The sequence below is a fragment of the Lagopus leucura genome, unplaced genomic scaffold, assembly GCF_019238085.1.
Source record: "Lagopus leucura isolate 7727_CA_CO unplaced genomic scaffold, USGS_WTPT01 Super-Scaffold_100029, whole genome shotgun sequence".
NCBI lineage: Eukaryota > Metazoa > Chordata > Aves > Galliformes > Phasianidae > Lagopus > Lagopus leucura.
Window position 1 is genome coordinate 6,376,267 of NW_024962280.1, and position 27,762 is coordinate 6,404,028.

The following is a 27,762-nucleotide window of genomic DNA, read 5'->3' on the forward strand; positions in this document are numbered from 1 at the left end:
GCAGCAACATCCAGAGTGCCTCCTGCTGCTCTGCCTCCATGGAGCTCAGGGAAAGAGCCTCCAGCTGCAGGGCAGGGGTCTATGAAGTGGAGTTGGAAAGGAGCATCCACACAGGGCACCGTCTGGTTAAAAGCACTTGTTTATTGGTTACAATATCAACTCATGGCAACATCTTTCACTGAGCCACTGTACAAATACAAAGAAAAGATCCATTGTGAGGGGGGAAAAAAAAAAAAAGCTATAAACAGAGTTCATAGCAAGTGATCTTTTTTCACAGGGAAATCTTTTTACAACAGCACTGTTAAAGAACAAATGGCACAAGTCCCTGGTTTTTTCAATAGCTTAAATAAAAGCTTTAAGACTGTTTCTGTATACATACACGATCCAAAGGCAGTGCAGAATCACTTTATAATTGGTAACATGACTGCAGTTATCCAAAGTAGTCAGCAACAAGTGACAGAAGGAACCGAGCTGATGAGAAATGCCAGAAACTGAAGGCAAATTAAAACCGAGATGGTTAGAAGCAGTTTTGTTTTGGACTCCTTTGGATGTAATATGTACTACAAGTGTTCAGATGCTTTTATTTTTTTCTTCTTTAAAAAAAAAGAAAGAAAGAAAAGAAAAAAAAGAAAAAACAGAAATAGAGCACCATTGTGTAAGTAAAACAAAGGCTTGAAATATCTAAGACTATTCCACCGAAGTCCATATTAGTTAAAACCTAAACATACTGTGTGGTATAAGAATGTCAGGCACATGTAATCTGTTATCAGTTATATCAATTAGTAACACTGTTCACACATTTACCATAACAACACTGCATTAACATTCTGCATGTATTTTACATAACCAGCAATTGGATAAAAAGGCTTGTGGTGCCTCTGAAGTGTAGGAAGTAGTTTACCAGCATGCATGCCAGATTACTGTATACAAAGTGCACCATCAACCCATGCTTAATTACTTTTACAGGAAATGCTATCTCAAAAATCAGTCATTCTGCTACACAACCATTTATACCAACTATTTGAATTAGCCAATACTTACTCTCACCAACATCTTAAAGCACAGCACTAAACCTAGTGGAGGTGACTGTCCTCAAAGAGGAAAGACTAAGCACACTTGGAATGTTTTCACAATGGTTTCATTCTACCTTAAAGTAACGCCAACTTCATTGTGGGACACAAACTGAAGAGTTAACTATTTCCAACCCATGCACAACAGTAAGCACGCCAGGACCAGCTGTTACATCCATTCAGCTTTGGACAGTCCAGGTCAGGCCCTCTCACAGACTGGGGGCAGCCCATCAATCCACGTTCTGCTTCAGTACGCAGATCGGTGTCAACGCTCAAACCTATCAGTTCTGCCAGACGCTGCCAGGCAGCTGCAGCTTTGCAAGGCAGATGGTGCTGATGGTTGGAAGAAAAAAGGTCTGGAGACAGATGAAAACAGGCCAACATTGCAGTACTCAGTGAGTATACGGTTAGAAGCTTCTGTGGTTTCCAGAATCTCAATCAAGATCCCCACCAATAAATCAATGTCTGAATCTACACAAGAACAAGCCCAGGTTGGGTGCTTGCCTGGCCTGATTAGCATCCTGTATTGCAGTATTAAATCAACACTGGAAAATGCTGACAAAAAAAACCCAAAACTACCCAACAACTGTACCCGAATGAAATAAATCTTGCTACGCAAAGCACAGAGTTCCACGTTCCACTTTCCAAGCTGTAACCAATAGGATTTTAGAAGAGAGGCTGGGAATGAGTTACTTTGCCACCAATGGTTTTGGCACAGTGGTCTCAGTTACTACATTTCTGTAATTACACAAGGTATTTGAAATTCAGACCATGATGCAGGTTGGCAGCAAACTTTTACAGTTTAAGATGTACCCACTGGGGCTGCAACATCTGCTGTACACCCAGTTTGCTGCCATGGAGCAGTTAGAAATTGCACGAGCTGCACATGTGTGCCTACACCATAGCAGAGGCACAGAGGCACAGACCATTCTCAAAGCTGGGAATTACATCTTTTAAGTAAAACCTACAAAGGCTCATTTTCTTAACTTCCTCATATTGGAGAGAGTTTGAGCATTTAACCATTAAACCACATCCATTCTCACGAGTGAGCTCACCACTGATAGCCATAAGAGAAAGAAACTTCATGATTTGGCCTCATACAACAGCAGCAATGCATTACATCAAGGCTGTAGGCTTTTTTTTTTTTTTCATTAGATAATACAGGACAGTAATTAAACAGCAAACATCACCTTGGCAGGATCTATCACAAGCTTTCTACAAGTTCCCAAGACACATCAGATACTTTTTCCAGTTGTGCTGAGGCTCCTTCCACCTTTCCTTGTGCACCACCACAGAAGGAGCCACCACGGGACCTGCAGCACTAGAAGAACCAGTTAACCAAACAGCAAAAACAGGCAGGTATTTTAATGATGCTTTTGGAAACCTCACAGGCAAGTAGTTGGCATTCCTTACTAGCAGCTGAATCCAACAACTGCTCATCAACCAATGATAGTGAAGTTATTTGCAGTAATACCTGTACCAGAGCCATTACCATGCTTACAGTCTACCCAAACTTTTAAGAAAAGTTATATACATTTGTAAAGTTGTTTTTGGAGCTTCACAAGTAGAAACCAGCTTAAACACCAGAATGTAAAAATGGCATCTGTCTTTGCAACAGCATTGGCTAAGAAATTGGTTCAAAACACATCTCTATGGAAAAAAACTGTTTAGAAAAAGAATATTTTCTTAAAATTCTATAGTAACAAATTCACTCAAGGCAGCTGTGAGTTAAAAAAAAAGTTAAGTACACCACTAAAAATTGAACCAAATCTGAGAGCTCTCAACTCGCTCACTTAAAGAGTAACAAGTATTCCTTAATAGTTCTGTAAATGCAGATCGAAAAGCAAAATGCTGAGGAGTTCCTGTGACATACAACATTGTGTGATTTTGGTCCTACACCACAACCTGCTGTTGGCAAACGTACGCTCCTGCAGCACGAGATGTGCTGCTTTGTTTTCTTGAAGTGAATTTGCTGTGACTGGTACATTTATTGGCACCTTTGCCACTCAGACATGGCAAGTTTACAGGCACAGTTTGGAAGTCCGGAAATTTAGGATTACAAATATCATAAACTTGAGAAAGAGCCATCTCTGTTTTGGCGTACTACAAAATATTGGGCACTTAGATTTGGTACCTGACCCACCGATACCCAGACTCCCCATAACTTCAGCTGAGGGCAGATGAACGTTATCTTCCAACCTGGTAATTTAAAATTCACATCTATTTAAGACAAGTCACTTCAGAAAAGCCAATAGACTTGATTTCCCCTTTCTACAAATGCCACAGGCTTTGAGATTCCCAAGGGAACATCCACTGCAGGCACAAGCATGCTGCCAGGCACCAAGAAGTTAAGCAGTCCTCCTGGGTAGTTTCAGATGGGCATCACTCACTTGATTTTCTTCTACCTACACTCAACCATACTTGATCAGAACCTGTCACTTATAAGCAGCTGCCACCAACATCTGAATAAATCAGGAAGAGGAGATGGCTATTTACAGTGTGAGAGCTGCAGAACAATTAGCATCTAATGAGCCACTATGGCACAGACCTGTGACCACAGGAGAACAAGCAAGTCGCTAACTTCATAGCACAAAGTTTTAAAGGGCCACACAAGTAAGTAAGGTTATTTGGTTCACTGTAAGTTACACAATTCCTTTCATAACTCACACTGCACGTAACTGACAACAAGCACTTTTGGTTGTGGTATGCTTTGGCAAACCCCCAGTTTGGAGGGGAATTACAGGTGATTAACTGCACATTTAAATCTTTAAGATTCTAAGCAAAGTTCTCTTGAATTCCCGTTTGTTGGGGTGACTGAGCAAGCTCTGCAAGCACGCTGCTTTCTGCACAGAGTATCATGCCAAATCGCTGTTAGAGTTTGTGACAGGCCAAACTGTCTCATTTAGAGCTGAACTGTCAAAAAGAAAAGCACTCAGCCACTTAACAACAGCAGTGCAGGTCACCTGGTTTCCATACCCAAGGGCTGGGTGGAATAGCAGATGCGGAAAGCCGCAGTAAGGAGGCTAATACTTCTGAACTGGACTTTTTTTTCCCTCTGTTGTTGCAACTCTGCCTGGCATTAACTCCTTGGTGTTTGGAGGCTGCCACTGCCAATGGATGAACCAGGAACCACTGGCTTAAGGAAGAACCCCCACGATTAAAAATAGGCAAGCAGGTCAAGAAGTGAGTGAGTAAGGCAGTAGGTATTAACTGGGAGTCTCCAGGGCCTCTAAAAAAAAAAATAATAAATTCAAATGCCTTCCATTATAAAAACACATACATACCATTGGCTTCACTTTATCTACAGTAAATTCACAAAAACATTTAAAACAGCAATTATAGTTCATCCACTACAAAACTCAGAAGTGACACCTCAGGTTAAAGCAAAGCTATAAATGTAGTTCCTTAAAAAAATGCAAACATATTTCTTTACATACAGACAAATGTTACATGATTGGCTGCTATAACGTGTATATTCTGTTATGTACAAATAAAAGTACAGGATTAGCAGACTGAGCACAAGCAAAAACCCTTCAAAGACAATCTAACCAAACCATCAAGAACAAAAAGACTGGCTCTTAGTTTGTCGGTCACCATGATTATGTGTGCTGGCCCCTTTTAAAAAGTCAGTGATTTCTTCCCCCCTCCCCTGTTTCTTCACTTGATTTTTTTTCTAGTTTACAGAAAGCCTTTTTGTGTAATAATCAGTGAATAGAAAAACTTCACCTGCAAATACAAGGTAGAAATGTTATTTCACAGCTATAGGCTGCAGCATTGATCTCTCCAGGTCTCAAGTGGAGAATGTACATGTTTGGCTCCCAGTTAATTCCAGATTCTGAGAAAACTGTCCCAAGACCCTGTAGCTACAGCCATGCCATCATCAGTAACACCTAAACAGCTGACACGGTTGTCATGGCCAGCAAGGACACCTGGAAAAGAACAACGGAATGTTAATGTTTACAGGATGGAGCAAGGACTTGAGCTGCTACTCTGCCCTCCCAGATTAAGTCTTCAAACAGGCTGATAAATGCCTAACAAGAGGTCTAAGCACCCTCCGTTTTCTTTAGCTTCAGGAACTGCACATCACAACAGCCATATCAGGAAAAAGAACAGTGAAGCTACTAACAATACGTGCACACAAACAAACATGTTTCTGCCTGCATTTATTTCCTCTACTCTTAAACTTTTCCATCTTCTTGCCCCACAGGCCTCCTCATCCCTTGCCACGCTCTGTACTGTTTTGTCCCACGTTTTCAGCAATGCCATCCACAACGTTGGCCATCAAGTCAGTTTCAAAATCAAATGTGATATCTTTGACAATACCAGAGACAGAGCTACTCGTCAGAAGCATTACTACTTGTGATAGGTGCCAGAACCAACGCAAATGCAACATTTTGTATTGCCTAGTTCTGTACGTTTCAGCAAGATAAACTTTCCATCCATACAATGCAACTTTGGTGGCTGTTCCTTAACCTTTAGAGCTATCTTTCAGCAGAGACAGAAGATGGCCAACGCACTGTAACAACTGGAAGATACAACCAAATGAAATGGTATCATTCCAAGAGAGCAGTGCCAACAGGAAGCAAGCAGAGTTCATCACATCAGCAACAGCACTGACAATGAACCAGCCCTGCACAGATTTGCAATATCCACCACCGCTCGCTGCAGTTACACGCACTTACCTGCTCTCTCCCCTTTCAGAGTATCCCACACATTGCAGTTGAAATCATCATAACCTGCTAGCAAAAGGCGACCACTTTTTGAGAAGGCTACAGAAGTGATTCCACAGATGATATTGTCATGTGAATACATCATTAATTCCTGATCTGCACGCAGGTCAAAGAGTCGGCAAGTGGCATCATCAGATCCAGTGGCAAATGCGTGTCCATTGGGGAAAAACTGGAAGTGTTAATTAAGAGACAGAAGTTTGACATCAGAAAAACACATTTCTCATGCGTTATTTCCAAAACATCACCATATGATATGCTCAGGGTGACCAGGCAAAGACAGAATGATCTCCTGAACAAAAATAGTTTGTCAGCAAACTCTGCTACCCGCACAGCTTTGCGATTAAACACTTCTGGAATAGTACTGGTAACACTTGAATTACTGCACTTTTATTCAGACAAGTTCCTGCATGCAGTTCAGCAGGCATCAAAAGAGATATAACTAACTCCTGTGAAATGAAGCAAAATGTACTTCTGCCCTGTCTGGGGGCCAAGAAGACCTATGTGAAGTGCACACTATGTTCCCTCTTAAGATGGTCAGCCAGGTTGGCTCAGCCAAGACAGAAGATTGCAAACAAGCAATTTCAATTGCCAAAATCTACTCCAAATCAAAGCCTGTTTTACAACAGCCATACTGATTGAAATTGGAATGAAAAGAGCTCAGCACATCTCAGGATTCAGGTCTAAGTATAGGAACTGCATTTTTGTACAGGTCATGCCTCTGGTATTTTCTCAGCCTTAATAATTTTTCATGTTTATCAAGAACAGATGCAGCTTAGATTTCATTCCCTATTTATCAGAGCTTGTATCTTGCAGATCTGAACATAGTGTTATTATGACAGAGAGGAAATATAATCCAGTTTATAAATATTACAAAATTATTCTGAGGATCAACGTTCAACGTAAGCACTGGTTCTTAACTTTGCCTTCCAGCACATTTCCAGCTTTTTTTTCCCCAACAGAAAATACCACATACGCTTTTATTTAACAAAAAGGCTTAAGTTGAGGATGCTTGGCTATTCTGCTCCCTCTCAGCATATTGTATTTATCTACAATTTCAGTTTTAACACTCTGTCATGCTGCAAAAAATTCCCATCCTTCTTTCTTTGCTTCTTAAAAAAGCACAGCCTCAGTGGCTGAACAAGAACATTGCTGAAACTATTCCAAAACCACTTCAATGCATCACACATAATGGTAATAATTCAGTTACACACTGGATCACAGGTTATTTGGCAATCTTCATTCTACATAACTTAGTCTCCAACCGAAGTCATTGACTTTAAATCAAGGTAACTCGACAGACTACAGGTTAAACCCATGCACCTACTGCTGCATTCTCCTGCCTTCTTCCCATGCAGAAGTACAAACGTTCACTTACACAAACGGCGTTAATATCTGACACGTGCCCTGTGAACGACTGCCTGCACATCCCATCCCGAATATCCCAGAGCTTCGAGGAGGCATCGCAGGCACCCGAAACAAAAGTCCTCATATCTGGACTTAGAGAGAGACTCATTACATCGCCGGTATGCCCAGTGAACGTGGTGGTCTGCTGACCAGTTTCAATATCCCACAGAGCGCTGCAGAGAAAGCGACAGCGTTAACACCCTGTAGTTGGTTACTGAGAGCTTCAGTTTTATTTAACACTGACACACTGGGCAGGAAAAAAAGAACATTAATATAGAGAAAAAAAACTTACCAAGTGGTGTCTCCTGAGCTAGTGACAATTTGGTTGTCATCCAAAAAGCGACAACAGGACAAATATCCTAAAAACAAAACAGTTACAAAAGCGTCAGATGTGAGAGTTGAAACTGAAGGTTACCATCCAAGAGCAGTTACTGAATCTCTCACAGCTATTTCGTAAGCCAGCAAAACGATTTCACAGTTCACAATACACCTCAAAGTGAGACTGTTCCATTTGATGCAGTAAAACACAAAAACAGAAAACTGAAGCTGACACGAGTGTATGGCTGACCTGTGTGCCCTGGCAGCTCTCGGCTCACTCTGACGTTGCCCTCCCTGGTTTTTAAGTTGTATATGGAACAGATGTTGTCCAGTCCACCACAGGCCACGTAGTTGCCAGACGGTGCGTACGCACAAGTCATCACCCAGGAGGATCTCAGAGGAATGGCATGCATCTTCAGGAAGACAGAGCTCATCAGTGCTGCATCACACCTTTGCTTTCATGTTTTACTGCAGTCATTCATAACAATTCTTGGATTGCAGCAGATTAAACATGGCAAACAGACTGCACATCATAAATTTTGTTCTGTTTTAGAATGTACTGCAATCTATGTTCGTGTACATATCAGGATAAAAAAATACCACTATGTCTCCTGAGTGTATATACAGAACTCCTGCACAACATTACTTAATGGTAAAGTATTCTTAACTTAAACATCTACACATTTGTTTGTTCTGGTGAGACTTCTTCGTACAGTTCTTCTGTTTCTGAGTGACAGGTTACAGAACAGAACGGCTGTACCCATGGAAATTGGACAGTTTATAGCAACAAAGCATTGCCCCACACTCTGCCTAAGTTTCCCTTCTGTAACACTTTCTTCTCCACCCCCACCCCGTCTGACCTCACAGACAAAGCATTAAATCCTGAGGTTGTCCATTTCTACAATTTAAAGCCAGATCAGTTAAATAAACCTCATCACAGAAGCAGGTAAGAACAGCCAAAAGCTACAGCACTAGCAAACTAGAGGAAAGCCATTATGTATCACCAAAGACTCTTACTTTTGAACACAGCCTACAGTATATCTCCACTAAACAGCCAGGTGTGAAGGTTACAAAGAAACATCCTTCTAACTGCTTCATTTCATTTTTGACTTGCAAACACACAAATTATGCATGAGTTATTGATACAAATTATAAATACCTTATTTGTTGTATAACTATCCCAGATAATTAATTTTCCATCTTGTGAAGCACTGACTAGTAGCCTAAATACAAACACAGAGTGAAACAAGTTAGTATTAAAAACCTCTCAAAATAGCCACACACCACACATGGTTTCCAAGTGAATCAGAAAGACTTTCACTATTGCCATTGTTTTTTAATTAAGTGCAACATTTGTTGGAAAATCTGCAAAAAGCTGTATGTTACACCACAGAACAAATCTCTGCATCCAAAAGGGCTCATGATTACAATGGACAAAAGAGAAAACACGTTTCATGCTTCTTAAAAAAACAACAAAACTACAGTTATACAAAAATATAATAACTGGGTATAAGAAACGCATACAAGGGAGAGCAGAACACAAAGCTCTATGAATATTTGACCATCAATGGCTCTAAGGCAGAGTGACAGAACTCCCTCCTAGAAGCCCTGTAACTTTTCTTTGCTATACACATGAAGATCCTTTTTCAATGAAATGAAGTTTGCTCTTAAAGTCTCAAAAATCTGTTATCATAGGAGTTACACAATTACTCCAAATCTTGGAAAATACAACCTCCATCATCCTAGGAATACACCTCACCACAAACCCTTCTCCTTAAATAGAGTCTAAGAGCTTTGTTAAAACTAAAAGAAGAAAAAAGCAAAATGCCTGTGGTAGTAAAAAGCACCTCTCCTTTCACCCAGTGCTCCTCTCATTACTATACAGTCCTCCCTGAATTCACAGGAACAAACTATGGCTGAAGAAATGAAAATCCTAGTCATGGTTCATGGTCTCCCTCTGAGGACACCAAGACTGTATCACACGCCTCACAAAGCTTGATGCTGCTGACCACCTTATTCCTAACCTTCAAGTTGCAGGTTTAAAGACCAATTATACAAACCTTGAGTCAGATCCCCAGTGCATAGCATAAATTTTGGCTAAGTGACCTCTAAGCGTACGCCTCGTTCGCATTTGAATTCGACCCACTGAGTCCAGACTTGTTGTGATCTAAAAATAAATAAAAACCCTTGAGATACTGAGGACTATTTTTAATATAATGATAACTAAACACATTTGAACTTTGATTAATAAAAGCTATCTTGGCATGCAATAGAAAAGAAAAAAATGGATTATCAGTGTCAAAACCATGCAACGCTGGGGAAAAGAAGTTTTACAAGAGAATAACATCATAACCACTATAAGCAGAGCTTCAAAAAGCTTCTGAAGATATCACTACGTCACACTGAGACTACTTCAAGTTATCAAATCTGAAAGTTCTCTATTAAAACAAAGGGAATGAAATCCTTTAACATTTACTGCACTGTTACTTTTTCAGGCATGGCAAAATCTAAACGCCAAGTATTTTTGTTCCCAAAGCACATCTAAAAGACACTGATCCAAATCCTTCCAAACAGAGTAAGTACAGTTGACACACTCTATTGTTGGAATCAGAACATACTGAGATGGTGGATTTTTTTTGGTTGGTTGGGATTTTTTGGTGTGGCTGTTTGTTAGGTTAGGCATGAAGGTAAAAATAAACAGTTGTCTTTTTAACTGTTTAACTTCATTCACCTACAATTCCAAAGTAATTATATAAGCACATGGTACGTTCCCAAATGCTTGTTTTGCTGTTCCTCCAGTTACCAAACAGAAACATGTTAGTCATAAACTGCAGGGTTTGCTTAAATACAAAGGAAGAGAATCAGGAACATACCTGAGCAAGAGTTGTGTCGCTACATGCTTTCCTTGCATCCTGAAACAAGAGAACACAACAATTGAATCCAAAATGCAAAACTGAGCATCAAGCTGAGGAGCAGGAGAAGTAGGACTTAAAGGTTGCTTGAGCATAGCTCTCCTTAAGTCTCTCTTTCTACAAACTAAGTGATTAAAAAGTATTTGAAGCCAGCCCCTTTCCCTGTGCTCACTCAGCAGGCACTGAGCACCCAGGAAAGGAACTATCCAGCTGAAGTAACAACCCCATGCTACGCATAAATAGCAAGTCTTGCATTCACTTCTCTTGCCACAGCAGGTGTGACAACAACAGGCACAAGAAGCAGGACCTGGGGAGCAGGACAGACAGCAGGCTTGCAGAAACTTAAGCTGCTGATACACTTCATGCTAAAGGAAGAAAAATACTCTATGAACACTCATTCCTTTTATAGAATGCATGACGTTCAGGCCTTCATACAGATTCTCTGGCTTCTCCCTTTACATTATGCTTACATTCTGCACATTATTCAACCCTGCCCAAAAAACAGGTTTTATTTCTGTTTGCACAGTAAGAGAAATTAGACACCTCAAACAGACTCAGTCTCCAGCCACTGGAAAACAAATACAGGCATTCAATCAGCAACCACTTCTGAGTAGCTTAAGATAGTTGTCTTAGATTTAAATAGTTTTATCTTCAATTTGTGCCGTAGGGTTTCTAGTAACAGCAACACTGAAGGATCAATCATAAGAATGCTAGTGTGATTGAAAGTACAGCAATAATAGCAGAGTGGCAAAGTCTTCAGCTGCAGCAAATGAGAACAGGCCCAAATGTGGCAGCCACACACACAGAAATGAAGGAAAAAAGCTGCTTACCTTTGGAAGTCCTCAGATAGACAGGGACATCAACTAAGATACCTCTGCCTCCACTGCCAACCCTTACATGAGGTCTGGGAAGGGATGGATCCTGGCTCTACCCCTTCTGGTCATGCAGCTGCACTGCATCCACCCGAGCTCCCTGGGTTGGCCCTGCCTTTCCATCAGGTGCTCAATCACTGCTTCAGGCTGTGTCTCAGTATTTCCACTACACGACCCTTCCCAATTCCCTGTAATTTCTACAAGTAAGGCTCAAGTTCTGCAACTCCTGGGGCAGGCATCTAACACAGGTGGATGGCCCCCCTTTACCATTAATTTGTGCCCCCCTGCCCCAGGAAGTGTTCCACCTGTGTGCTAATGACAATGTCATCTTTGAGAGAAGGAACAGAAGTATTTACTTACACATTTTGGAACTGAATTCATACATTCAGACCAGGATCTTAACATTCTTTAACATCTTGCTCAAGAGTTGTTTGATATACAACTTAAATGATTTTTAGAGTGTTTACTACAACCACCCTTTATAGCCTTCCTCCCAGAAAGCAAGCTTCAGAGTGGATTAAGTCATCTCAACTTATTTTTAAAGTGTCTGAACTGTAGAAATATTTATAAAATGTTGATGTCTGGAATCAGGAGGGGTTTAAAATACCAGAGCAGCAAATCCCCTAGCACAGGGCTTACTTCATCCACAGGAAGAAATACACTGGACTTTAAACAAGTTTAATTGTTTAGATTAGCTGAAACACTTTAAGGTGTTCAACACCATAAAATGGTTTCTGAATGTGATCTTAACTAAATGAAGCAACTTTTCTTAAAGGGAGATATTAGCAATGTGTCCAATATTTGTACGATTGGCCAAGTTGCAGGCAAGGATTTGCTCAGTAATAGATATAATCTTGATACTTTACTCCTTTAAAAGGAGGAACTTCACCATGAAAAATAAGGAATTAGCAATTCTTACTCTGATCTGATTTCGCAGCTGCTCTGCCTCCTGCCGTAACTGTTCCAGCTCACTCATCTTGCTTCAGTTTCTATTTCACACTCCACTGATGAAGAAAACCTGCCAATAAGGAGAGAAATAAGTTTCAGTATCACTATGCATCTATATTTGTTCTACTCTTAAGGAAGCTCCAAACAGGTACTCCTTTAGTACACTGCCTAACAACCCTGACAAAACCAAAGTTGTTTCTACTCCTCAGTTATAATGAAAAATAGTTAAATGAAGTGTATCTTGAATATAAAAGCAAACAAACAAACAAAAAAACCCACAGTACTTTAAAAAACGTTACTGAATGCATTTGAAGCATTGCTCTTCTCATCCATCCTGCAACCTCCAAGAGTGTCAGTTCTCACCCCAAGATGGCAACAGAGAGCAGAGACTGAAGCGGTCATTCAAAAACCTTTAAGCTCAACAGTGCTGTGATCGAGCATCTTTGTACACAGTACACAGAACAGTTTTCATTTTAATTAAAGATGAAAACCTTAAATCACAGACTATGGCTCAAAGAAGTTTTCTATAACTTTCCCCATATTTTCTTGGCCAAGTCATGATGTCATTTTCATTTAAAAAGCACCTAATTGGTAAGAAGGGATCACAAACAGACATCTATAAAAACATCCTCACACTGGCACAGCCCACAGCAACCCAGAACAGTTCTCATCTGAACAAGGACACAAAGCAGCTGTTCAAAAAAGCAGTGAGGCCACATGCAAGCACACTTTCAGGGTAGTTTTTAGATACAGTTTTTAAAGTAATGAACAGACCTTGCATGTAAAATTTTTCAGCCTGTGTAACAGTTTCCTCAAATCAGTTCTCCTCCTTATCCCCACTACAGCTACGAGACCAAGTGACACAGGAGTCCAGTCACACTACAGACTTCAACCATCTCATTCAGCAAAAGGTTTTCCCTCCAGGTAGCTTAGCAATACAACAACCACCCCTGGACTTCTTAACAGTTCATGTGTTGGAGAGGTATGACACTTCCTGCTACAGTGAAACAGAAGTATTTCTTTAATCTACTCCTTTTTTTTTAAACTTTTGTTTTTCAACTGAACCTTCCCTGCTTTCCACAGAACCACTGTGAAATCCTTTCCAGAATAAATCCAGAGCCAGACACAAATTGGATCACCTCCAAATCCAACCTATGGTAACAACAGCATGGGGACTTTAGTCTAACCAACTTTCTCAGCTATACCTAAGGCAACTACAAAGCCTTTCCTTAAGTCTGTGCTCTGTTCAACTACAGAACGCTATAATCCACACGTGAACATTCTAGGAGACTACTTTATTTACAATCAATGTCCTCTTTCAGAAGCCAGAGTACGTTAACGTTGCTTAGTACACAACAGGTATAAGATAGATGTAATCCATACACATGTCCAACTCCAAAATTCAATTTCTAAAACCTGTAATCACTTCAGCATTCTTGCTAATAACTGCTTCTACTGTTTCTGAAGTTCACTTATAACTTCAATACAGTTGATAAGAACACTGCACCACTATGAAACATAGTCCTACCATCAGTTCCAACAGCATCATACCCTCCTTTTTAAAATGCTTTCCCTTTTTTGCTCTAGAACCCACAAAAAGCACCACAGTCAGAACAACGGCCACAATTAGGAAAAGTCAGGGCACCTTTTATCGTCAGGTAGCACTGTGAGTGTATGAGAAAACCAGTGCTCACGGACCACTGATGATCATTCCGCACTTCAGCCATGAAGTCAGTGTTAATGACTCTATAATGCCACTACTATCAGCACTGTTCATTGTGAATGCCACTTCCATATGATGCTGCAGCAGCTGAACGGCTTAAACAGCGTTACAGCTGAACATGGCAGTGCATGGACATAACCCAGCTAGCCCTCCCATCCACCCATCTCTGGAATCAATCCTAAGCCACTTAAAGGACAATGCCTTTCCTACCTTTCCTTTAACAAACAAACAAGAAAATCCCATTCCTTTTAGCTGAGAAGCCCTAGCAATATCAGTACATCCTGAAGTGTGCAAGGCCATTGGCGTTATTGCTCAGCTGGGATGCTGCAGTGGTTTGAGGTCAATCTACACCTCACTGCACACAACAGCCTCCAAGTCAGCACTGCTACAAAACCCAGATGAACTGAAAGCTCAGATAAACCAGTTTAAAGTTCTTTCACAGTTCACAGCAGCTGAACATCAAACTCTGAGACACTCTTAAGCTATAGATAAGCACAGAGGTACTACAGCAAACAAACTCAGTGCACAGTGTAACCATCAGACTGAAGCGCATCCCAAGCTCTTTGCTGGGCTGGCTGCCTGCAGATCACACCATGACAGCACATATGCCCTAATGGCCATTCACCATTAAGTATTTAGCAGAGCTAAATTAAGTATTAGCAGAGCTAATACTTAATGGCAGCACCATTAAGTATTTAGAGAAAGATGCTTCCACTTGGGATTTTTTTTAAACACTATTTTGAGACGCCCACAGGAAATTGGGGAAATGGAGTGGGTGAGGAGGAAGCTCTCACGGATCCTTTCCCAGATGTGCACCAACTCAGCAGCTGCTGGCAAACATGAACACACAGCCGGTGTCAGAATCAGCACAGCAAAGCAGGAGTTTGTGTGGAGGCATCTCTGACTTTGATGCTTCTGATTCTACAGTGATATGGTAAAAGTGAGAAAGAGAGAAGAAGCCATGGTAAAGATGCAGCTGTATGTGCAGACCATTACCCAAATCAGATGAAGCCAGATGCTTCTTTCCCAGTGCAATTCCCAATGTGCAGCACGCTGTGCTATGAACAGTAGTATCTGCTGCAGCGAAGAGGCCTGGTGGGAATAAGCAACAGGAAGTGCAGGAACTTGTTAATAATGCTGCTAGCCAGGGGGTATATCACTGCAACATAGCCAAGCAGCCAGCAAACAGGGTCAGGGACACCACACGCTTCCCATAAGGGCCAGCAGCAATGGGAGCGAGCAGTGAGGAGCTGCCATTGCACAGTCCTGTGGCACAGCTCTGCTCTCCCAACAGCTCTGTCCCTGCAGGCTCAGCTTTGCTCCCTGTGGGCTTCCTTGGAGAATATGGATCAATGACTTGAGCGACACCAAAATAAACTGCCACCTCTCAAGGCAAAATAATTAACTGCTATTACACAGCACATCCCATGTCACAAAAGCCACCAGCAAGCTTGAGTGCTCCAGAGACAAATTATCCCTCATCCTGACTCAGCAGCCTAACAGCTTAATTCTTTGTTCTGCTGGCAGGTAGAAGCAAATTACCCCAAGTTCTCATCTTGAAAGCACTTTCTCTGTAGCACGTTGACTCAAAGGCTGTCTTTTTCTCTATGAAAACTCTTTCCAAACGCACCCAAGGACACAGTGTGCCGTGGTCAGGAGCCGCCTGGAGCAGCAGGTGAGCACAGCCTGAGTGAGACCAGGGGAGCTCCGTGTGCCAGGGGGAACCCAGAACGCTGCTGACTCAGGAGCAGAGCACGATGCAGCTCTGGAAGCAGCTGACACTTGGCAGGTTGCTGAACAGTTGGGCATGGAATGACAGGAGCCTTCGGTGCTGCAAAGCAGAGTTATTTCTGTCCAGAGAAGATTACAGTTTATACATGAGGATCATAAGTAATTCGGTTTCTTTAAAAAATATCTTCATTTAGCTTGTTCCCATGTAAAATCACCATATAGAAAGGAGAAAAAAATGAGCAGAGGAGTGTAAACACACTCCTCCCCACAACAAAGCACTGCTATTTTTGTATCAGATATAATTCGACTAAGGAGACTCAGAAAAAGAACAGTCTGACCGCCTGGAGTCTAAAAAGCTACCAACTAAAGGATCATTCAAGCGATAACTGTAGTCTGCACCAAAAAACAGTCCTTCAGAACTGAAGTGCTCAGCTATACATATCAGTTCTCCATTTTTCAATGCATATGCTGAGGATCTCACACGCAGTAAATATAGAGCAGCAGAAAGCAAGGCAGGAGGCTTCACGACTCACTTCCATGCAATCACCCCTGCTAGTGATCACACAGGTGGCTAAGCATAAGGAATGCTAACTATTGCTAACACTTCACTAAATATAGGAAAATGGCACCAAGAAATACTGCAGCTCTCTCTCAAGTGAGTTACACTGCTAACACACAAATCCAGGCCTCACTGAACTTCCACACACTGAAGTCACTTACACAGCTCCAGCTACCTGCCTGCACCCTGTCACTGCTGACAGCCCATGCACAGCATGCTGCTCAGCAGTGGCAGACAGCAGGATTCTCTCTCCAAAGCTGAGCTCTGGTAGCACACACAGAGCAATAGTTTGTGTATTTGGGATGTGCCAAAGAAGCATTCTACAGAATATTTCCTCATCTAGTTACAATACTAGAGACCTACACAGTTCAGCTCATTCATTTATGTCTCCTCAAAGCCATGAATGGAGAAGACCACACATGCTTTTCACCTACCTGACACTCAATTTTCCAAGGAGTTTTATCATCAATAAACTAAATACGCTTAAATCCAAGCAGGCATAATTTGAAATAACAGTACATAGGACATGCAAACATGTCACTTTGTATCTTTCTCTTCCTATTTCTCCCTTCCAAACCTCCCCAAAGAACCTCCTTCCCTTTTGTAGCTTTAACGCACACTTTTGAAAGGTGCCACTTTACACTGGTTGGGAGAAACACCATAGATTTTTTCAGAAAGGAGCAGAATAATGATTAATTTAACAAAAAAAAAATCATTAGCATTTAAAAAATAAGATTAGAAACTGTAACTGAATTGTTCTGTACGAGTTTGTTTTCACAATTTTGTTTTGTACCACGGGCAAGCAGCTGCCTGGGTTTCAGAGCACACACATATGTAACCCTGGGCTCTCCAGCATTTCACAGGCCCGGTTTCCCCAAGAACAAAACAGGAAACGAGCCTGGGTGTGACCTTGTTCTCTGAGGTCACCACTATTGTTGCACTTCTGCACATTTTGGAAGTGTTTTAAAGCGATACGTCTCCATTATAGCTTTGGTACAAAAACAGGAAATAATCAACCAACGCCTCTAAGAGGAATGGCACTAGCAGAACTTCGTTAAATACCCATTTCTCTCACAGATAACACTCAATTTTAAGGAACTGCTGAATATACGTGTTCAATGTTTCATGTACAGGTGGAAAGCACGTGACAAAAGAGACCCACGAGCAAACAAGCACTCAGTGGGACATGAGAACAGCCTCACCTTCGGGGTGCCAACTGTGGCACACAGCCATGTGGCACAAGCAGGGTCAGGCCAGCTGCTGCTTGCCTTCCTCCACTGAAGCACCTTGCCCTCCTCCCCATCATAAAGAATAAGGACCTACTATTGCACGCATATGGATAGCTTGGGATCTTACTAGAACTTTGAAATAAAGCCTGCCATGAAAAAACAGAGCTTCTATTTACCGTGACAACTGCTTGGATGTATTAGCAGAGGTAATCTGCGTCAGACGAAGATGTGCACGAAATCTCACCTTCAGACTTCAGTACTGTAAGCATCAACCCTGAGTGCTTGTCATGAACGTGGGGAGGGCAGAGGAAGCAGCAGTGAGAGCACACCTCAAAGTGCTGCTGGATGTAAACCAGTGCCATTTCAGCAGCACAGCCAACACTGCGTGCACAGCCTGCACGGGAGAAAGCGAACGCATGTGGTGATGGCTTCTAGCAGCTCACTGCATTTGTCTCCACATTCAATTGCTGGGTTGATTATGGTCTCCATGGAAGAAAAACAGACTGACAAATACTGAGGTTGTTAACAGCAGTCACAAAACTGGCAAAGGAAGTTACAGGTTAGATACTACCATGAAATAAGAAGTTAACAGTGACTGTAGGCTTGCAGCATCACACACACAGTAAGTTGACAGTTCATTAGATCAGTGCAGTAAGCTCAGAGGCATGAGTTTATTCCTAAGATCCATCTCAAAGTCTAAGCCAAGTACATTTGTAAAACCCCTTGCTCATCTTTGCCAACACACTAGATTCTAGAAAAACAAGAAATTCAGTGTTAAGCAAAAGACTGAAAAAACACAGGAAGAAGGAATTTTTAAATGTCATGAATATTTCACAGTCCAAAAGAGGGATTTTTCTACAAGTAACATTCTTGCATGTTCTGTTGACTTTGCTCATTTCCAGGTCAAAATGTTCCAGTATATAAGCAAAGATTTTTCTTTTCTTTCTTTCTTTTTTTTTTTTTTTTTTTTTTTTCCCAAATCTCTCTCCTTGTAACCAGAATTTCATGTGAAATTCAAGTTATTGTTGCTGTCACAAAAGACGACATGATTGCCACTGAAAACTTTGTTCAGTGACCACAGGATTTTCCAATGCTGAATGAACTGCCATTGGATTTGCAATTCAAAATGTGGAAGTGGTGGCAAGAAAGACCTTTGTGAGGTGAAAACTTGTAAGCCAAAGTAACAAGACAGGGATGGTTCCAGTCCAATATTCTCCTTGAAAAGACAGGCAGGCACACACAGACCAATGAGCCAAAATATTGAGCTGCCTCTTTAAACACTCACCTATCCCCAGAAGCTATTCTACCAACTTGCCCGATACACTTTTAATAGCAAAGAGAGAAGGACAACCCAAAGTCACTTTGAAGCAATCTATATTAAAGCTCACCTCTAGAAGCTTGATTTGAGATTTGTTTAAGGGGCTCGAGCAGTGATGCTGACTGAAGTGGCACACTCCCCTTCTCTTTTGTAAAGCCAAGTGATGATACACGTAAGGTCTGCTCTGGTTCCTACAGGCACAAAGCACTACTCCAGCAGCATCCTGTTTTCTAGGCATGTGCAGACTGCACAGTATACATAACAGGCTCTAAGTACACAGAAAATGTTAGGCTTAAAGTTGGTGAAGACATTTAGAGAAACTAATAGAGTCTGCAGAGAAGAGCTTTGACACACACAGATGACTGTACGCTTGACTGAGATAATTTCTGGCTGACAGATCTCAAGAGTAGAGCATTCTCACACACTGCAGGAGCAGAAAACCCAGCAGTACCAGCTACACACACATTGCTTCCTTTCAGATGTATCCATCAGCTTGGAAAAAAGAAATCTGCATTTGATCTATACATAGTATTCTGCACCCTTCCCTCCTCCTCACCATTCAGCCCTACACACACGCTCCCTTGGTACCAAAGCTACAGCGAGGCATTATGCAGCTCACACAATTATGCAGCTGTAACATTCAGCATACAGCTGTACTCCTTCATAAGAAAACAAGGGAATATAAGCATTTGTTTTTTATACTGATTACCCAAATATCAGATAAAGCTATTGCCCTCACATCTGATTTTAATTTCGCTTATGGTTCACAATACATTTCTGGGCAATTGCAATTAAAAGCCACAAAAAATAAGTTTTCCTCCAGTCTAGAGTTCAGGCTACTTTAGTGGTTTTTACATACATGAATATAAATATATAAATATATATAAACATATTTTTCTAAGAGACACTCACTGTCGTAGGCCTTAAAATCTACCAAAAGCCTCAGCTTTAGAGCATCACTGAATGACTACAAATACCATATTGGAAAATGAAAACTGTTCAAGCACCAGTTTTCCTCCTTACTAATGCACATAAGAGATTAAGAGTGCAAAGATCATGTAGCCACTTGAGGCACCACTTGTGATGAGATACAGTTGCAGATATTTATCCTGCTGGGAGCTGCTTTTGATGTTCCTCGTGCAGTACTGCCCCTTTTCATACAAACCACACTGAACGCTTCAGGAAGATGCTCTGCTAGAGCAGTGTGTATTGCTGCTGCTGAGTTATCTTCACATCACTGGGTTCCCAAAGTAACGCCTGTCTTTCTAGAAAGAATATTTTTAACATACTGATTGTATCTAGCAGAAAGCTTTTAGAAAAGATAAAACCCTTCTAGATAAAGCTGGCATTATGCTAACAGGAAGTTGTAAATTGAGCTTGCAACTCATTCCACTTCATGCTGTTATGATGCCTTAAAATCCAGATGTATTTTTAGAGATCATATCTCAAAATTCAAGGAACAAAGAACAGATACATTTAGGTAACGTTAACATGTAGAGTTCAGTCGCCAAAAGGTAGAAATTACCTGACTGGGTGTTGGAAGGAAAGCAATCCTAGATGAAGTTTTCAAAAGAAGAGGATGGAAGGAAAAAAAAAAAAGGAAGGAACGAAATACAACACTCCCAGCAGAAGCAAACATTACAAAAGTGACACACTTCTACAGTTGGTTTTGTTGGGTGTTTCTTTTTAATTATAAGAGAGAGTAAGAATTTTTCTATGAAGGATGACAGTCATTAGGCTATAATTAGCAGGATTCCCCTGCGGACACAAAGCCCACAGCGACGGACCAGATGCATTTGCCAAGCACGCAGCCACCAGACAGCCCGCAGTGCTGGAGGTTCTCAGCCCACCCCACCAGAACTCCTGCTCTCATCAACACTCCCAGCGTATCTCAAAGCAGGCTGGGTCAACAACAACCCAGCCAAGCACATTGTCTTAGGTTCCAGCCCTCACCAGGAAGCAGACATCATTCTTCCAGATCTTTGTTTTGGAGCTTTGGGCACACACACTGCCACACACACTACTACTGACAGAATGGCCAGCGCTGGAAGGGACCTCAAGGATCACGAATCTCCATCCCTCCTGCCACGTGCAGGGCCACCAACCTCCACATTTAATACTACACCAGAAGGTTGGTGGCTAAACTTTTAGTTTTCTTCAGCATTTGTGGCTGAGAGATTAGTAGAAATAGCTCAATGTTCTTAAATTCCCAGCTCCAGAAGCTGAGCACAAAGCAAAATGTTATCAGACTCGATGAAAAAGTAAATGCTAGCAATGCCTCTGCAACCCCAAAGCAATTGAACTGTTTGCTGAGGACCTCAGCACTTCGCCTGTCCTTTTAACAAAGTCACTAGGAAAGTCTGCAAACCAGGGCTGCAATGTCACTGCAGAGACTGAGCAGCAAACTGCTCAAGCTTCTGAATTACCACCACTGGCAGAAGCAATTTTTCCTTTTTTTCTTTCATCTTTTTTTAAAGTACATTTTACTTTTGATGCCTACCAGCATTTGTAACAAAACATAATAGATGACAGGAAAAAGAAGTTCCAAATGACTTCCTGTCCCCAGCTACCTGACCTACCCAAGTCGGCGCTTATCAACATCTGGGGAGCAGCACTGAAGAGCTGACACAGTTATACAGTCATTTAGAGTGCTTTTACTTGGACTTGTACCATACTTAAAATAATTCAGCTCTCTCTTTTGGGCTGCTTAGATGAAAGAGTTTCCCCTTCTCTGCTGCATACCTTGGAGATTCAGATTGCGTTTGTAGTGCCTGAAACAGTAGCTTTACTTCCTGACCACCTTGTTCTGGATGCTTTAGATTGTTTTCTGGTTTTGTTTGGTTGGTTTTTTTCCTTCATTTAGGCACTTTGTATCCAAGCTACTAAAAGAATCTAAAAAGAGCAAGGGCAAAGAAGGTTCTTGTCCCGTAAGCGGCAGCCACAAGAGGTACTTAAATGCATTTAATCCTGCACAAAATGCAGTGGCACTTACATGTGCACCTCAATCTTCTCATCCAACACTGTTAGGGGCACCCAACTCCCCTTCCTATCTCTGCAGTGGAAGTAAAACACAACTTCTTGACCACATGGTTCAACTTACAGGCATGCCTAAGCTGCCCTGAGTAAAACAGCATTGTCTTGGGCTGCATGCAATATATATAACACAGTTAATGTATTAGTAACAACACTTCTATTTTGTTTTTTTTATTAATACACATCAAAAAAAGAGGACAACAACAACATAAACCCAGCAGGTTGGACACACAGTCTATACCACACAGACCTCATGTCTTTCTGCAAACTCGGTCCCGCCACTTTTCAAGACGTTGTTCAGTGCACCTAATGCTGAGGGTGCTACAAGACTTGGTCAGTTCTTCCTTGCTTTCCTTCCCATTACCCAAATGCATATGTAAAGGAAGGGACTCCAATTTACACTTCAATATGCAAGATAAATACATTTCCTTATGACTATTTTTTTTTTCTTCTCAATTTTCTTTTTTTTGGGGGGGGGGGGATGGGGGTAGCAGAAGCTTTTTAGAATAACTCTGCTTAAAACCACAGTTTTACCACAGTTGAGCGTTTAGTACTCAGACACTATATTGCACTGTCAAAATCTTTCAGTGAAATCACCCAAACTGATCAAAGTCTAGTGCACTAGATGCACACTACAGCTCTAAATTTAGTGTGCTAAACGAGAGCCTGACAAGCATAGCACCTCTCTGTGCAGGCTGAGTATTTATTTCAGCTAACAACTAACCTCAATAGAAATCAAGAGTCTGAAGGAAAAAGTCCTCCTTTTCCAAAATTTGGCTAACATCTACAATCACATCACGTCAGCAGTCATGACAAAGGGCCACCAAAAAGAGACTCATATCAAATATAATTTATTTCAGTTTAATCAACTTTTAAAACTGTGTTTAATGTGTTTTGATGTATTATATGGTCATAACCATATGTATGTGTGGTCTTAACTATATACAAGATATGGTTTAGTAGCTTAGTGGGTAGCAATGGTGACAGGAGGACGGTTGGACTAGATGATCTTGTAGGTCCTTTCTAACCTTGTGATTCTGATGTTTTGAATAAGCATCTTCAGTTTTAATGCAAGACTTTAGATGTGGACAAATCCATCAAAAACTGCATTTCAATTTTGATCCAAATAGAAAATGACACAAATCACTTACATTAGAAGCAATTAGTGCAGTAGGTAAGAAAAATAGAGGGCAGCAGGAAAGCTGTTCAAAGGTTTCTTTTCCATCAGGTTACCTCAACCTGCTGAGCTGCTCTGCCCAAGCCTAAAAGCAGTACTGATGGGGCAGGGGAGCACAGCTCTCACGTCAGGGCATCACAGCATCCAAGTGCTGAGAAGCCTCCACAAGTCTTGCTGTGACTCTCACAGCATTCCCAAAAGGAACAAATTCTGGGATGTTTTTGCCAGTTGGTTTCAAAATGAGCATCTCAGCACAAAGTGCCTCAGGGAACAACCACCAATGTGCACACAGCAATTCTGGCTCTTAGGGCAGCAGTGCAGTAAATGCAATCTCACTGGCAGAACCCTTGTGCACAGAGCAGCGAGCTGAGGCACTGACTGTTACTTACACTAGAAAACAAACCCAGAGTGCCCAGGAGTCCCCAAATCTGGAAGTATGAAGTTAGCTGCTCTTCCCAAAGATGCCAAGCCAGTCACAAAGAGTAGCTGCAAAATTCAACGCCATATGAGAAACACATCCAATACTAGGACTGATGATGCTGTTTCCCTCCTCACGTGAAGATGAAAATCATACAAACATCATTTAAATCTTACCATTACTCAGCTCTTCTAACAGCGTTTCTAAACAGCAGCATTCAGCACGACTAAAGACTTGGCTTATACTGAAGGTCCATATGATTAATATTTGTCTGAGATCCAAAAAAAATGAGGAGGGGAAAACTAGGCTTCTGGAAACTGGCAAAGCTATTCTACCTTCAAACCAAGTAACTCATATGTACGCTGGGTACTTCTCACTCCCTTTCCCAGATGAAGTCCTTTCATACGGTAACAGACTGCAAGACCTAAGTGTAACTGAATCAGAACTGGATTTGCTGTATGTCAGCATTTGGCACACTTTGGGAAGCTGAGACATCTTAAAGGAAGTGAAACTGCCTTCACTGACATCACCATGGCCAACCATACATATATATATTTTTTTAATTAAACCTTCAGGTCAACTCTCATTCATCTTCATAGTATTCCCCCCCCACACGACAGCAATTCAGATGAATCAGACCATCAAGTATCATAGGTGGCAGCCAAGCTGAGATCCATCCAAAATACTGAGGAGCTCACCTCTTGGTCTTTCATTTCAGACTCTCTTCAACTATCAAACATCTCACTGTCTGCACACTGCTGAGCATGGCAGTGCAATCCTAAAAAGTAGATTTTTTAAATTTAAAAGCTGCACCTTTGCATAGCAGTGTCTCTTGTTATCTAGAAAGCTCTATGAAGCTCTTTCAGATAAGCAAACCACAACCTTAAGAGAGCAGCATATGTTCATGCTTTTCATGACTGTTTGCTTTAGCTCTGCTCAATATCTTTCACATAAATTCTATTACAAAAGGCTGGATTACAAAATACAGAAGTTTCATACAGGAACACAATAACAAATTTAACTTCACACTTCAGAAGATGAAGCGTCACCTCTGCATCCAATTAAAGGGGAGAAAAATTTGGGTTAGCAATATTGCCCATACTAAAAGCCAGGTTCAAGGCACTCAGAAATTGCATTAACCTGTGGATTTATATTTTCTGACAGTAATAAAATAAATGATCACACCATTATCATTGTCCATAAGCACTTACACACCATGAGGAAGAGCTGCATGACAAGGCTCAGGGATTTTGAATTTCTTACTGGTCTGATGAGATTTTCTAAAGTGATTCCTGACATTAGAAACAATACATCAAACAAACCTGTCTTTAGCAACATAGTCCTAATTTATGACTGTGACAGAGAACAGTAACTGAGAAAGATTCACAACATACTGCATTGCGTTGGTTTTTTTCTGATTTAGTTTTTACTTCTTATTTTATCTTCAAGATCTTATATTCATAAATTCTGTGGCATTTTCAAGATTGCTTGATGTTCTAGAAAAGAACTACGTACACTGCATTCAAAGATATTTTGCAAGTTTTTCCTCATGTTATCTGTGAATCCCAGGCTTTTCTTTAAAAACTGTTTGAAAAATAAAATTTGTGGACAAATTAAACACTAGATATATGAGTACTCAGCTAAGGAACATTAAGACATAATTGAAACTTTCATTATCCCACATAAATATAACAGATTACATAGCCAACTGTCTTCCCCATAAGATTTATATGACCTGAGCAGTCGAGAGCAACTTCTCAAGCACTTGGGAGAAGGCTTTACAAGAGAACACCCACTATTTGCTGTACCACTTTAATGACGTCAGTTCACATTATACAAAAAAGACATCTCTGTAACATCTAAGTTTTTTATACATAAGATCTCCCCCTTTTTCCTAGCCCTCCTCCTTCAAGATAAAATCAGCCTGTCTCATGGGAACGTCACAGCTATCACACACAAAAATCACAAGCGCTGCAGGAAAAAAAAAAAGGCTAAAGATCCCCTTCTCATTAGGAGACTTCTAGAATTTTAAGGGTTTTTCACATTTGGATGCTTGTTTTTTTGATTTGTTGTTACCGTTATTATTAATATGACTTCAGAGTTCCCCCAGTTGTAACTAACAGTTCTACCTGCTGTTCCTGCCAAGCGATTGTCAGATTAGATCTTCTACATCACTCCCCCTATTTCCACCAACAGTCAGACTGCTGGGTTAGGTTTCCACTTCACACCCCCCAGCAGCCACTTAATTCTGTGCAAGAACTACCGATTCCCCAGGTGCCCTGCCTACAGCAGGGAAGCACAGGGGGTTCTAGCAGGCACTCCAAACCCTCCTGTGGTAACACTGCAGGTGAGGAGAGGAAGCCCTGTGCACCAACCTGACTCTGAGCTGACAGCCGCAAAGCAAAATCCCAGCTACCACCAGGCTGACGCTCTCATCGCTCCCATCTCTCAACTAGAATCTCAGCAGAACACAGCTTTTTCAATGAAGAGACTGGACTAGAACATAGAACTACCACATAGTTTTTTGTAGCTGCGGAGTTGTATCTGACTCAAAAGACTCCAGTTCTCATTTCGCCCAACCCTTCTCTGCTGTTCTTTTAGGTGCTGGTTACCTGTCTTTTCTCCCTAGATCCTTCTGCCAACTTCTTCCTTTCCTGATACTCAGAGAGCAGCTGCTGTTCTATCAGTTCAGAAATATATCACAAATAACCAGATTCAACTCCAAGCTATTTTTTTCTCAACTCCTAAACTCCTTTAGCTTCGCTGCTTTTAGGCAATCACCTCAGCACTAAGCACAGTCAGAAAAGCAAATACTGCAAAAGAAGTGAATAAAAAAACCTGAACGCCGAAAGCAGCGCTGTGCCTCAGAGGAGTGTCACCACAGCACCTCATGACGGTGCATTTTTCCGACAGACAGAGCACCTCCAGACAGCGCTCCGCCACGGCGCACGCCCAGCTCAACCCCGTTATCCCACGACGATTTCACGGGGCGCCCAAAGCCAGGCGAGCGCCGATAGGAAAAAAACCCAAACAAGCGGCAGAAAGCAGGAGAACGGGAACGCACATAAAGGAGAGCGAGAACTCCGCCCGCATTCCCGCAGTAGATAAGCGGCTCCGAGCCGCGCTCCCTCAGCCCGGCCGGGCCGCCCCGCTCCGTGCCGGCAGCGATAGAGCCGCACGGCCGCCAGCCCGCAGCGCGGGATGGCTTCCGGACGGCAGGCGCCTCCCCGCCGCCCCCACGCAGCCCCTCGGGGCCCCGAGCCGGATCGGGCGGCTCCAGGGACGCGGTGTTCAACGCGGATTTTCCCCCCCTCCCCACCCCGAGCCCCTTCGAGCGCCGTTCCGCACAGGGGCGCCGTTCCGCACAGGGGCTCCGCCCCGCCCTGCCCTGCCCCGCCGGCAGGCTGTGACGGCGCTGCGGCTCCGCGGCTCGGCGCCCACCCCGGCCCTCCTCCGCGCCGCGCCCCCCGCCCGGTACCTGCCCTGTCCTGCCGCCTGCGGGTCGCGGCGCTGCCGGCCGCGCTGGGGCCGCACTGGCGGCAACGCCCGCCTCGGCTCTGTCTCCCTGTCCCTCCCGGCCGCGCTCCCTCCGCCGAGCGCCGCCGCCGCCTCCTCCCCCCGGCGCAGCGGCGCGGTGGTGCCGCCCGCGCTCTCCCCGCCCCGCCCGCAGGATGTGGCCGCCCGGCAGGGGCGGGGCGCGGCGGCCGAGGGCAGCTCCTGGAGCGGCTGAGAGGCTTGCCCGGCCCTGCCTCGAGGGGGCCCCACCCGCGGGCGCGAGGGCCGAGCCTACCCCGGGCGGCGCCGCCCGAGGCGGGGAGCGCCCTGCGGCCGCCGCTCTCTCGTAGCCCGCTCTGCCGCGCGTCTCCCGGCGCTGCGCGAGCTGCGCTCGGGGCTGCGCTCGGGGCTCTCCTCAGGCCGCCCCACCGCCGCCCTCGCGGCCCAGAGGGACCGCCGCCCCACCGGCCGCGCTCCGTCTGCCCGCCCCTGGGGCTCGGCCTCCCGCCGCCTCGGCCCGGGCGGGCAGTACCTGGTGGCCGGGCGGCGGTCCGCGCGGGTGTCACCGAGCCGCCGCCTCCATGGCGCTCGGTCACGGCGGGAGGAGCTCCTCCTCCTCCCGCATGGACCCGGGCAACGTGACGGGCCGTTGCCATGGCGGCGCCTCGCTGACGTCAGAGCGCTTAAAGACACAGCGCCCCCCCGGAGGTGGCCTCGAGGGGCAGGGGGCCCTCAGGCGGAGCCCGCGGCGGCGCCTGTGAGCGGCCTTCCCTTCCCTCCCCTTCCTTTCCCTTCCTTTTGCCCTTAACACATAGCTTTGTTCTG

At 43.1% G+C, this 27,762-nt stretch overlaps 1 protein-coding gene across 1 annotated transcript; it reads right to left on the minus strand.

Annotated features, from left to right (window-relative positions):
- Positions 1–121: 121 nt before the first annotated feature.
- GNB4 (G protein subunit beta 4) lies at positions 122–27,555 on the minus strand. The gene is made up of 10 exons (XM_042881089.1): positions 27,470–27,555; positions 12,226–12,324; positions 10,396–10,434; positions 9,583–9,689; positions 8,682–8,745; positions 7,773–7,935; positions 7,497–7,563; positions 7,176–7,377; positions 5,753–5,969; positions 122–4,999 (listed from the first exon to the last, which is right to left on the minus strand). The coding sequence occupies exons 2-10, from the start codon at positions 12,280–12,282 to the stop codon at positions 4,893–4,895; spliced, it is 1,023 nt and encodes a 340-aa protein (XP_042737023.1). The 5' UTR covers positions 12,283–12,324; positions 27,470–27,555; the 3' UTR covers positions 122–4,892.
- Between the last annotated feature and the right edge of the window lie 207 nt (positions 27,556–27,762).

Excerpts from the sequence above, each read along its gene's own strand:
- GNB4 (XM_042881089.1), bottom strand. The coding sequence starts at position 12,282 with ATGAGTGAGCTGGAACAGTTACGGCAGGAGGCAGAGCAGCTGCGAAAT. Across the intron at positions 10,435-12,225 it reads AGCTGCGAAATCAGATCAGA|GATGCAAGGAAAGCATGTAG; the intron begins GTAAGAATTGCT and ends CTCTTGTTTCAG. Across the intron at positions 8,746-9,582 it reads CACTGGGGATCTGACTCAAG|GCTACTAGTCAGTGCTTCAC; the intron begins GTTTGTATAATT and ends GTTTGTATTTAG.